The sequence below is a fragment of the Vipera berus genome (genome assembly GCF_964194415.1).
Source record: "Vipera berus genome assembly, chromosome: 4".
In the NCBI taxonomy this organism is placed as follows: Eukaryota; Metazoa; Chordata; class Lepidosauria; order Squamata; family Viperidae; genus Vipera; species Vipera berus.
The window spans coordinates 22,728,289-22,740,808 of NC_138206.1; the positions used below are offsets into that span (position 1 = coordinate 22,728,289).

Here is a 12,520-nt window from a genome sequence, read left to right on the forward strand (position 1 = left end):
AGTATTGGATTGATCTGGGAGTTCTCTGCATACAAAGTGTAGGACCCTACCATGGAATAACAGATAATTTTCTGATTTATTTTTGACAATGCATTATGATTTCTGTCTTATGAAACCATATATAGTCCATAGGACCATTTAGACACAACACTAGTAAGTACCATAAGTAAAACAAGCATATTGGTGAACTTACATGTGGTCTGAAACAACATCATCCCTAAACGCCACCCTTTGAGAACATCTAGATGAAAGGACTCATCTTTACATGTGGAAGCAGTCTAAAAATTGCTTTTGGGAAAATGTGGAAGTTTAAATCCAAGTTCTCTTCATGAGTGTGATTTTGCTTCTGCTCTTCCCTTTTCTGTCTGGAAATGTAGAGGAAACTGGATACATAACAAAAATGCTTAAAAAATAGACCTTTGGCCACTTGCTTAGTGGTGGAAAATTTGAGTGATGTATGATCAAATGAATGATCAAATAAAAATAATCCTTTCTCAGACAAGACAAAGCAACAGGTCACTTGGGGAAAAAACTCTCAAAACCATCAAATACTTCATACTGCATTCTAACCACAGCAGAATATTTGAGATGTAAGCAAGGCTCTTCTTAATGGAAACATTTTTTTAAAAAAAGGAAGATGGTGAGATTACTATGCAATACAAATCACCTTTGGGCCTTGGAAGCCAAATACAACAAAACATGAGAACCTTATACTAAGATTAACAACTCCCCCCAACCCCCTACCCCCCCCAAACGGAAAGATACCAATAATCCATTTGTTTCCTATCTCCAAATATGACCTTTACCAAAGGCTTCAAAGTTTGCCCCTCCTGTGAGAAGCATCTTGTGTTGCTGAAGGGAAAAATTTCACCAACTGGAACAGAATAGATATTGAAAGAGCAAATCCAAAATCCCACCAACATTCTAAGAGTTAACTATAAGTGACATGCGGAGCTCCTTTCTGGTTATAATCCCCAATAATTTATTTTGCAGGTATATTTCCTTTCATTTCCACAAGTCAGAGAAAAAGAACACTCAAGATACTGAGGAGACATATAATATGCCTTGCAAAAACTTTTGTTTACAAATGGTGTTTTGTAAAAGAAACCACCAACTAGGAAACTTTCTAAGGAGAGTATTAATGTACAATCAAATTTGGGTCACAAAATGCATGCCAATGACTAGGAGTGGATGATCTGTCAAGATCAATCTTGCTCAGATTTCTCTTTTTCTAGCTTTTGATTACCTCCATCCCATTACATGTCATTTGGCAGTTTGTATGTAAAATGTCAACATAAAATTTCGCATATGTTTTCATAAACGTTTCTTCTAAGGACCCAGTTCTATGCAATTATCCCCCTAACATTATTATATGCTACCTTTACCATTAAACTATTAATTTGTCTATGGGTTTTTCCCTTACGTGAGCATTCATACAGTATTCAGCTATTGTTGCTGTTTACAATTCCTATTGCAAAATGTGGGAAAGTTGGTCAAATTGTGTTCAGTGCACATGTTAAGTTCAGGATGTTTGTAAATTCACAATAAAATGCAAAACATATGTTAAACGCATGTATCCAACTAACGATGTATACGGTACACAGGAATTACGGTACTTCTCCCTTGTTCTCTCCACTGATAGAAACTGAAACTGGGTTTTTGCAGCAGAAAATATATTATAATATAAAATATGTATTATACATAATAATGTTTTTAAATGTATATAGTAAGGATTATTCATAAGCACTTTGCTTTGGGACTTGTGTTTGTTTTTGTTTTGATTTCTTTCCAATTTATTGATGATTATTAAAGCAATATTTAAAATATTTACTCAAAAAAAATCTGTGACTGGATGCATAACAATTCTCAGTACTTATTAAAACAACAAATGGGAGACACCACTGCTGGAGAAGAAGTCTCATAAACAACACATTCTGAAAGTAAGTCTTCCCACTTGGATAACCTTTTTGTTGTTGTTGTTCTACCCAAATGTAGGCAGTTTTAATTCAGTTTTAATTCAACATTCCCAGAATGGGCAATTCTGTTCCAAAGGTCCCGAAATGGTCTTTTAGCATCATTTTGGTCTGCTCTGGCATCCCAGAGTAAGTGTGACATATAAAGGTTTAAAAAGTAAGGAAACTCCCAGCTAACCTAAAAGAAAGATACAATCATGGCAAAATCCCAGCTCAATCTATTACTCACTCCCATCAACGCTAGCCTTTTCCTCAATTGTTGAATGCAACTCCCTATCCACCAAAATATTCCTCACTGCAATTAAGGAAAACTAATTTAATAATTTACATATCATGCTAAACTCATTTGCTACGAATTCCTGGTTTTCTGTGACTGATTAACATGCTTGCATAGGTTGCTCAAACACTCTCTTCTTGCTAGGTGGCAAGGTCTATTGTTTATAACTGCTTTCCAACTCTGACTTGTTACAAGAAGAACAAGCCAGAGTTCCTAGCTTCCTTAATAATCAGCGAATGAATTTCTATGATTTATTTATCCAGTTCCCTTGGAGGAAGGATTGAGTTCATTCAAATGCAGACACAATCAATGATTAATATTTGTTTGACTGAGTAAGCTTTGTGGCAACTTCAGTAAATATATTATGTGAACAGTGGCTTTCTATCACTTATTGGCTGGAGTCACAAAACACTACACCACATGAAAATGAGAAACTTAGTAGTTTGTGGTTCACAGTGTTATAGAAACCACGCCATCATGTTGAATCATAATATGTGTTTTTATTCACCACTATTAAGTTTCTTATCTGAGCCCACAGAAAAGTTACATTCCCCCAACATTTAAATGGAAATAAACTTTGATTTGGATTGAAGTCTCATTGTTTACATTTTATGCAATTATCTATTTTTTATTAAAAAATGCAACGTTTTCCACTCTTGAGAATGTTTTAAATAAAATGAAAATAAGCTTTCAGTGGATTTTCTTCTTACAATCAACCAATCCATGGGTTTACTTAAATGCCACTTAGGATAGTTTTGGGTGACCAAATCTCCTTGATCTTTGATAGCAAATGACTCACCTGTCCAAGCATGTCTGGGGCTATAGGAATGAGAGGCCAGATAGTAGAGTAGACGCCAAAGAAGACAAGCCAGAGCAGCATGCTTCCCCAGACAGCCAAGTGACTGAACTGTAGGAGAAAAGAAACACACCGTCAAGATTGCACAGATCTTCCTTCTCCCTTGCTAGCCTCACTTGGCCCCTCAGCTATTATTTTACTTGGAGCCCCTTTTTTTCTCCACCAAAGCTTTGACCAATCTCACTCAAGACTGACACTTGATTTTATGCCAGCAGCAAGTTTTGGTTGAACCTCTGAGAAAACTCCCATGTTGAAACTTTTTTTTTCCCTTGGCCAGCATGTTGCTCTCTGCTGTCACCCACTCAGACTTAAAAAAATATGCAGATTCTTAGTGTGCATTCACACGTGAAGTTCTCCATGATGTTTCAAGTGCACTAAATTGAAGGAGAAAAACATTTTGGTCCTAACAGTGCTATAATATTTGCAAAAACCGTATGGATTCCCCAGAGGTGTGAAATGTCTGGTCAGTCAGAACATAATTCTAGGAAAATGAATGTAACATTGCAGCCTTTACATGACCAACAGGTTTTCTACAAGAGGTCCACCTGAAACATCTACTCTTTTACATTAAAAGGCATATTGTTTCTATGAGCTTTGAGTTTCTAATAGCCACCTAGACTTCTCTTGCACTGCTCCTCACATTCATTTGAGCGGAGAGACAGCCAAAGTGAGTGAGGCCACTCCAAGTCCTTACACTCCCCGCCCCCTCTTGTTCTAGCATTTCCTTCTTTGCACCTTGCCTTTCACCTGGCCCAGGAAGGAAAGATTGCATTTGGCAGAAGATTGGAGAAAGGTTGTCAATTTAAACCCTGTGATAAGAAAGAAAGAAAGAAAGAAAGAAAGAAAGAAAGAAAGAAAGAAAGAAAGAAAGAAAGAAAGAAAGAAAGGGGGGAAGGAATAGCTATAAATAAACTATGTATTCTTGTTTGTTTGTTTGTTTATATATATATAATTCTAAACCATAAAGTCACTGAATGGCTTGTAAAGTCCTTGCCAGGAAGAGGATTAAAAACAATACGTTAAAACACTATAGAAATTTTTTTTAAAAAAGAAGGAAAGCAAATAAACACATAACACACTTCAAATTGGGGAGGAGTCTTGCAAACAACAGTGGAGTCCTGGCACTGAGGCAACATAAAACCCACTGCTGATTGCATATCATCATCATCATCATCATCATCATCATCATCATCACCACCACCACCACCATCATCATGTTTGCAATCCATCCTAGTGCCAATGCTATTTTATAGTTGAATAAGGAAATGTAATTTCAGCTCAGGAAATAACAATAATAAATTATCAGAAATGTCAAGGTTTCACACCAGAAAGGACAAGAACTGATTGGCTGATAATTCTGCTATGGTCCACAACCAGACAGAATTATAGTTGTGGTTCCACATAGCACTTAACATAGCGTTGCATTTTCCCCTCAAATCCATTATATAGATTGAAGGGAATAAATCTATGCAGTGAAGAAAATTGGCTTGTTCAATACAAAGACAACTGCTGAGATGCAGCAGAAAGGAAACAGGAAAATGAAAGAATATGAATATGAGAATTAAAGCTGGGGACAGACTAAATGTAAAGACTAGCAAAGACTATACTGCAGATTAGACAAACAGTGTGAAAGTTAAGAAATGATAAATATAAAAAGTTGTGGATTTATAGATAGATTAAAAAAATTACTCTAAAATAACAAATCAAAATAGAGACTCTCTTTCTGTCCCCTAAGTGATTATGGCCAAAAAAATGTTTCATGTATTATGATTGCTAATTAATTTCATAATAAATTAGCTTTAATTTATAGGGATTTTTTTTAGTAATGCTGTCTCTTATAATTCCTGTAAGCCACTAGAAAATAGCTTCTATATAGTGCCTGATGTCTTGACTACACAAAGCAAATTAATTCCTAAGAATGTTTTTGAATTTTGAACCTTTTTCTGCAATCTTCCCTTCAAACTACGTAAATCTAATAATAGAAAAATGCTAAAACATAAACAAAGCTCATCATCAAACAAATGACATTTTCATAGACAACTTTTAATTCTTCAAATTCTTACAATGTGATTCAGAGACTGACAATTTAGGGTTCTCTAGGTGTTTTAAACAACTCCAACATTCTCTGGACATGCTAATGGAAACTTTTGGGAATTTTAGTCCAGCACCTATGAACAGTTCCAGATTAGCAATTATATTTGTGAAGATCTTTTGTTTTCCAATACTGGTCACACCATATTGTAAAGTATGGCTCAATTAGCCAGGTAGATGGAATGCTGGCATGGATGCTTGTGAGTAAATTGTGAGTAGGAAGGAAGGAAGGAATGAGTAAATGAGCCAACTCCTCTCAAGTTCCTAGGAATAATCAGGAGCTGTACTAAGCTTTTAGGAAATGGAGATGAGAAGCAATTCTGCTTAGCTGCAGCTGCTTTTCCCAAGTACAGGCAGCAATCCCAGTTTCACTTCCTCACAATATGAACCAGTGGTGATGATAGGCTTCCAGGGTATTAAGCTATGGTCTAATTAATTAAGGTTTTGCCAGGAATTGTGGGAGCCATCTTCAGAGTTTAACGTGGTCTACTTTGTAGCACATTTCTGGCAACCCACAAGCAACTTAGCAGGAACTAATGAGCTTTTATGTTTATAACAGAACAAATCTCTAATTGGAACAGATCATTGGAATTCTTGAACGTAATTTCTGATTGGTTTTTCATCCAAGTAAATTTCTAATTGGTAAGATTTGGAAAAGTTCCAAAGGAGCTAATGTTTTATTGGTCTCCCTTTGAAAGATGCTGCTGATTATTATTTTTCAGGTAAGATTGCTAAAAATTCTGTAGTGTTTGTTAATTCAATTAATTAATAGTTATGGCTAATTAGCCTGGAAGCTCAAAACGACTGGGTTTACAAATATATTTTAACATTTCATTTTACATATTATCCTTATTATATTAACAATGGTATTGTTGTATATAATATATATACATTTTTTTTATATTTCTACATTTATGAATATGAAGCCAAGACAGTAGTGTGAATATCCATGTATGGAAATATTTTGGACAGAGTAGATCACTTGTTTGAAAGAGGGGTCAAAAGGGGCATCTGTGTCAAAACTGAACAGCCTCTCTCAACAGAGGGGGGGGGAAATACGACATCATCTATTTCCAGTCTACAATACAGTCCTGGATGAAGCGGATTATCTGGACCCGTACCAATCGGGTTTCAGGCCCGGGTACAGCACGTAGACGGCATTGGTCGCTCTGGTGAATGATCTCTGGAGGGCCCGGGATAGGGGATATTCCTCTGTCCTAGTCCTATTAGACCTCTCGGCGGCTTTCGATACCATCGACCATGGTATCCTGCTGTGGCGTCTCAGGGGATTGGGAGTGGGAGGCACAGTTCTTCGGTGGTTCTCCTCCTATCTCCTGGGACGTTCGCAGTCGGTGTTGGCAGGGGGGCAGAGATCGGCCCCTAGGTCTCTCGTTTGTGGAGTTCCTCAGGGTTCGGTTCTCTCGCCTCTCCTGTTCAACATCTACATGAAACCGCTGGGTGAGATCATTCGTGGTTTTGGAGTTGGGTATCATCAATATGCTGATGATACCCAACTTTTCATTTCGACCCCAAACCACCCCAGTGATGCCCTCGCTGTGATGTCCCGTTGCCTGGAGGCGGTTCGGGTCTGGATGGGGAGGAACAGACTTCAACTCAACCCTGACAAGACTGAGTGGCTGTACATTCCGGCATCCCGGGACATTCAAAATGTTCCATCACTTTCTATGGGGGGGTGAGTCTTTACCCCCCGTAGATAGGGCTCGCAACTTGGGAGTCCTCCTAGATGCACGGCTTACCTTAGAAGATCATGTAGTGGCCGTGACTAGGGGGGCTTTCGCACAGGTTCGCCTGGTGCATCAGTTGCGGCCCTATCTAGACCGGGATGCCCTGTGTACGGTCACTCATGCGCTCGTGACCTCTCGTCTTGACTATTGCAATGCTCTCTACATGGGGCTTCCCTTGAAGACCACTCGGAGGCTCCAACTGGTACAGAATGCGGCCGCGAGAGTTGTCTTGGGAGTTTCCCGGTACTCCCATGTTACACCTTTGCTCCGCGAGCTGCATTGGTTACCAGTTGTCTTCTGGGTGAGGTTCAAGGTCTTAGTGATGGTTTTTAAGTCCTTACATGGCATGGGTCCGGAATACCTCGGGGACCACCTGCTGCCGGCATCGACTCCCCTCCGCCCTGTGCGTTCCCACAGAGAGGGCCTCCTCAGGGTGCCTCCAGTCAGAGAATGTCGGCTGGTGGCCCCCAGGGGGAGGGCCTTCTCTGTGGGCGCTCCGGCTTTGTGGAATCAGCTGCCGGTTGAGCTCCGGATGGCACCGGATCTCCGCTCCTTCCGGCGCGGGTTAAAGACCCATTTATTTGAACAAGCTGGCCTGGCCTGATGGGGAGTTACTTAGGGTTTTAATATTTATATATATTTTCTATTGTTTTTACTGTGGGCAATAATTTAATTCTTTTTTAATTTTTGTATTTTTGTAGTTTTATGATATGCCCTGTTCACCGCCCTGAGTCCTTCGGGAGAAGGGCGGTATAAAAATTTAATAAACCTTAAACCTTAAACCTTTCAGCAGTTCAGCAGTTCCAAGAAGGCTCCACACCCATTTGCACTATTCACAGAAAAACCTCACCAACTTTCTAAAGGAATGCAAATGACCAGCTGTCTGCAAGGAGTATAAATCCTGCCATTCCCCACCATCACGTCAGAGCTGAAGAAGCTTCTTGGATGAGAAGCAAAGTGTCTTCAAAGAAAAAACAAAAAAGTCCAGTTGTCTCATTTAAAAGCAGCTTTGGGACATTCCTTATACATTTTAAAGAATATTAAGCTATTATAACTGTTTCCATCAAGAGATCAGTAATTTACCATGACCTTCTTTTTTGGTCTCAATACTTTCCTTTAATAAGACTCAATGAGTATTCCATATTAAATTCAAATTCCAGTTTAACTGAAGCAACTGTATAGCTCAAGTGGGGCTTATCTTGTTTATGTTTTTAAATATTCATAAATATTATTTTCCAAATTTTCTTATTTAGATTTTTTATTATTCTTTCATTATTATTCTTTTCCTTACAACTACAAATACTGGTCATGTTTTAAATGATCCCCAAACATAGCAAATTTACAAAATGTCTATAGCACAAAATTTTTCAAAATCTGGTTTCATCCCTTTTATAAAAATGTAATGATGCATGTAAATATCATTGTGAAAAATTAAACAACTTCTAACTATAATAATTAATAAAACTTAAATGTGTCCCAGTATTGCAATAAGATTTATATTCTTATTATTCAATCATCTGTAGATTTAGATGAAGACTGAAAGGTTGGGAATGATATGAAAATGAAAAAGATATGTATGCTTGCAATGAAGGATTTAAGTTTCCACATAAGTACTGAATTCAGGTCTAGTATATTAACTTGTGATCTTTTATTTTTGTTTTTGTCAGTGATCTGTTTTCCATCCATAGATAATGATGAGCATTTGCTGCTTCCCAAAGGACTCCATAGTATAATATTAAAATCAGTAGAACAATCTTTCATGGGAATAGTTTGACAAGTGAACTACAATAAAATAAAACAAGACAGTAAAACATGTCAACTTGATCCCAAGTGCAGACAAACAACAGAGAGGACTTGGACGCTAAATGCTAAAAAGAATAGTTTAAAGAACTAGGTGTATTTAGCCTAAAAAGGGGATACTAAAGAGAGACCTGACAGTGGTCTTCCAATACCTGAAGGGCTGTCACAGGGCAGAGGGTGTAGAGTTATTCTCCAGAGCACCAAAGATAGGAGAAGAACCAATGGGTGGGAGCTTAACAGAGAGAAATGCAAATTTGAAATGAATTTCTTGACCATAACAACTATCAAACAATGAAACAGCTTGCCTCTTGGAATTTTTTGTGATATCTCACTGGAAGTCTTCAAACAAGATTAGACAGCAATTTATCCTGATTGGCCTAAGGATTTCTGCCCTGGGCAGAGAGTTGGACCAAAAGATCTGCAAGGTCTCTTCCAACCCTGTGATTTTATGATTCTATAAATTATTAAAATAAGTTTTTTTAAAAAAAGAAACCTTTCATAACAATTGTTATTCTGGCATGGTTTTTCCAGTCTTCCCAGGCTCGGTGCCTCATAAGACCAACAATCCCAATCTTGTTAACTCCAGATAGTATAGCCATTGGTTATGCTAGCTGGAGTTGGTTATGCTAGTTGCAGTTGGTAAGATAAATATATCATGCTGAAGATAAGATAAATATATTATGCTGAAGATAAGATAAATATATTATGCTGAAATTCAATATAACATAATCAAAAAACAGATCTGCAAACAATTAGAACCAAACAAAGTTATAACCAGTAGCCAGCATGGGTTTGTCAAAAACAGATCATGCCAAACCAATCTTATTTCATTATTTAATAAAGTGACTAAATTAATAGACCAGCAAAATGCTGTGGACATGGTGTTCTTAAACTTCAGTAAGGCTTTTGACTAAGTAGACCACAACCTACTGCTTAGTAAGCTAGAAAAAGGTGGAATAGATACCACCATCAGATGGATCTGTAGCTGGCTGACAAACCGTATTCAGCGAGTAGTCCTCAATGGTACTACATCCACATGTAGAGAAGTAAGCAGTGGGGTACCACAAGGCTCCGTCTTAGGCTTAGTACTCTTCAGCATCTTCATTAATGACTTAGATGATGGAATAGAAGGGTAACTCATCAAATTTGCAGATGACACCAAACTGCCAAGAATAGCCAACACCCCAGAAGACAAGCTCAGGATCCAAAAAGATCTTGACAAACTTGAACAATGGCCCCTATCCAATAAAATGAGTTTTAATATGGAGAAAAGCAAAGTTTTACATTTAGGCAAGAAAAATCAAAGGTTTAAGTACAGACTAGGTGAGACTTGGCTCAAAACAAGTAATTGTGAGAGGGACCGTGGAGTCCGAGTGGACGATCACTTGACTATGAGCCAGCAGTGTGCAGCAGCAACCAAAAAAAGCTAATACAATCCTGGTTGTACAAACAGAGGCATAGAATCAAGATCACACGAAGTATTAGTACTGGTTTATAAAACCCTAGTAAGACCACACCTGGAATACTGCAACCAATTCTAGTCACCATACTTCAAAAAAGATTTTGAGACCTTGGAAAAAGTTCAGAGAAGAGCAACTAAAATGATCAAAATCCTGGAGGCTAAAACAAAAGAAGAACGGCTGCAGGACTTGAGTTTGGCTAATTTAAAGAAAAGAAGAAACAGAGGCGACATGCTAGCAGTATTCCAGTATTTGAGGGGTTGCCACAAAGAAGAGGGCGTCAAACTATTCTCCAAAGCACCAGAGGGCAAGATAGGAAACAATGGTTGGAAACTGACCAAAGAGAGAAGCAACCTGGAATTAAGGAGAAAGTTCTTGACAGTGAGAACAATCAACCAGTGGAACAGCTTGCCTTCAGAAATCGTGGGCACTCCATCACTGGATATTTTTAAGAAGAGACTAGACAGTCACTTCTCTGAAATGGTATAGATTATGCTGCTTGACAGGGGGCTGGAATAGAAGATATCCTAGGTCCCTTCCAGCTCTATTCTATTCTATTCTATTCTATTCTATTCTATTCTATTCTATTCTATTCTATTCTATTCTATTCTATTCTATTCTATTCTATTCTATTCTATTCTATTCTATTCTATTCTATTCTATTCTAATATTGTATGTGGGAAGGGGGGAAATTATTGTGCATGAGCTGGAGGCCTCTTCTTTCAGTTACTTTCCAAGGAAGATCATTTCCAGGTAGAGCAATTCATCTTGTGACTTCTGTGATCTATCTCTTTCCCATTTTAATTGTCAAATACAAAAGATGGTAATGTTTATTAATGAACATGCTGTTTTTACTGAATCATACCTCCATGAAATTCTTCAAATGTCTATGAGCCCCCAGTGACTGTCTACATCCCTACGTAAAGGCTACATCATTGTCCTCATGTTATTTTAGGTGTGAATTCTGAAAATGAATTGATGAAGTTTTTTCTGGATAAAATTGCAATTCAATTTTAGATAGAAAAATGAATTTGAAATTCATTCTATTGACTTAATAGTTATACTCACCTTTGTCCATGCTGTGGTTTCTAAGCCAGCTTTCAAACACACTGTTACCACAACATACTGCAGTAAAAAAAAGTAGAAGAGAAATTTGAATTCCAGAATGTATTTCCCATTCATAGTTGTTCTCTTGTTTTTCTTTGGGTAAAGAATATACTACATTGCGAAAGCATGGTCTAAACCAGCAATCCCCAACTTTTACGGTTTGGCGGTCCAGCGGGGGAGGGGGAGAGGGGCCCATGGAAGTGGCATACATGTGCTGGCCCACCACTCATGCAACTCAAGCTGCATGTGTGTGCGCCAGTCCACCATTCATGTGACCCAGTTCTGAACAGACAACGGCCCGGTAGTGGGCCGCAGCCCAGGGATTGGGGACCCATCTAAATAGTAGAAATTAACTGTCATTTCCTTTTGCTAAATGTAATATTTAGCACGTTTCAGAAGTACAGAAATTCAGAAATGATAGGGGGAGATACACACACACACACACACACACACACACATACACACACAGGCCTCTGTCCTGATTGCAGGATCTAGTAATTATTAGCTAGCTATTATATAGTGCAGCTACATGCTTAATGACAAGGCTAATAGAAGCAGAATAAATTAATTCTATACATTCCTGAACTTCTATAGCCACATGACAGGGCATGTAGGTAGTTTCTACTAGGATGTGTGGGAATCCCAGGACTTGGTACATTGGAACTGTGATAAGAACTAGAATAATTCAATCATGAGTCAGAAATATCTGTATATAAATTCTTATATATTTCCAATAGACCTAAACCCACATCTCTTCCTCAATAACCCCAGTACCAATTACCTTCCAGTAGGTTGCCATAACTTCCTCTGGCAAAATTCTTTGTCTTTTAATAGCTGCCCAGTTTGAGAAATTCAATAGGCACAACTTTCTATGGCATAATAATGGCACCCCTAAACACACTGTACACTGTTTATTTTACTTTACTTTACTCACTTTTCTTTTCTTTTCTTTTCTTTTCTTTTCTTTTTTTCTTTTCTTTTCTTTTCTTTTCTTTTCTTTTCTTTTCTTTTCTTTTCTTTTCTTTTCTTATTTTGTCCAACCATAGGAAAATATCAGATCTAGCCCACGGATGTCTTAGAACAATCCAACCAAAGTTCAGTTCTCTATTGCTCATGGCAAATAGACACAATCTTACTCTCACCCTAACAGATGTACCCTAGGACAAAGGTCCCCAACCTTTTTGGGCGCCAGGGACCAGTCCCGTGGAGAG

At 38.0% G+C, this 12,520-nt stretch overlaps 1 protein-coding gene across 1 annotated transcript in view; it reads right to left on the reverse strand.

Moving 5' to 3' along the window:
- Window positions 1–2,001: 2,001 nt before the first annotated feature.
- The window catches only part of ATP8A2 (ATPase phospholipid transporting 8A2), a gene marked incomplete at its 3' end in the record, with an annotated part of 203,542 nt that continues 193,023 nt past the window's right edge, over window positions 2,002–12,520 (reverse strand). Inside the window, exons 23-25 of the mRNA XM_081327717.1 lie at window positions 11,271–11,327; window positions 3,050–3,157; window positions 2,002–2,151 (exon numbers count right to left, since the gene is read on the reverse strand). Of these exons, the coding sequence (XP_081183843.1) occupies window positions 2,002–2,151; window positions 3,050–3,157; window positions 11,271–11,327 (315 nt within the window). The remainder of the gene's footprint in view (window positions 2,152–3,049; window positions 3,158–11,270; window positions 11,328–12,520) is intronic.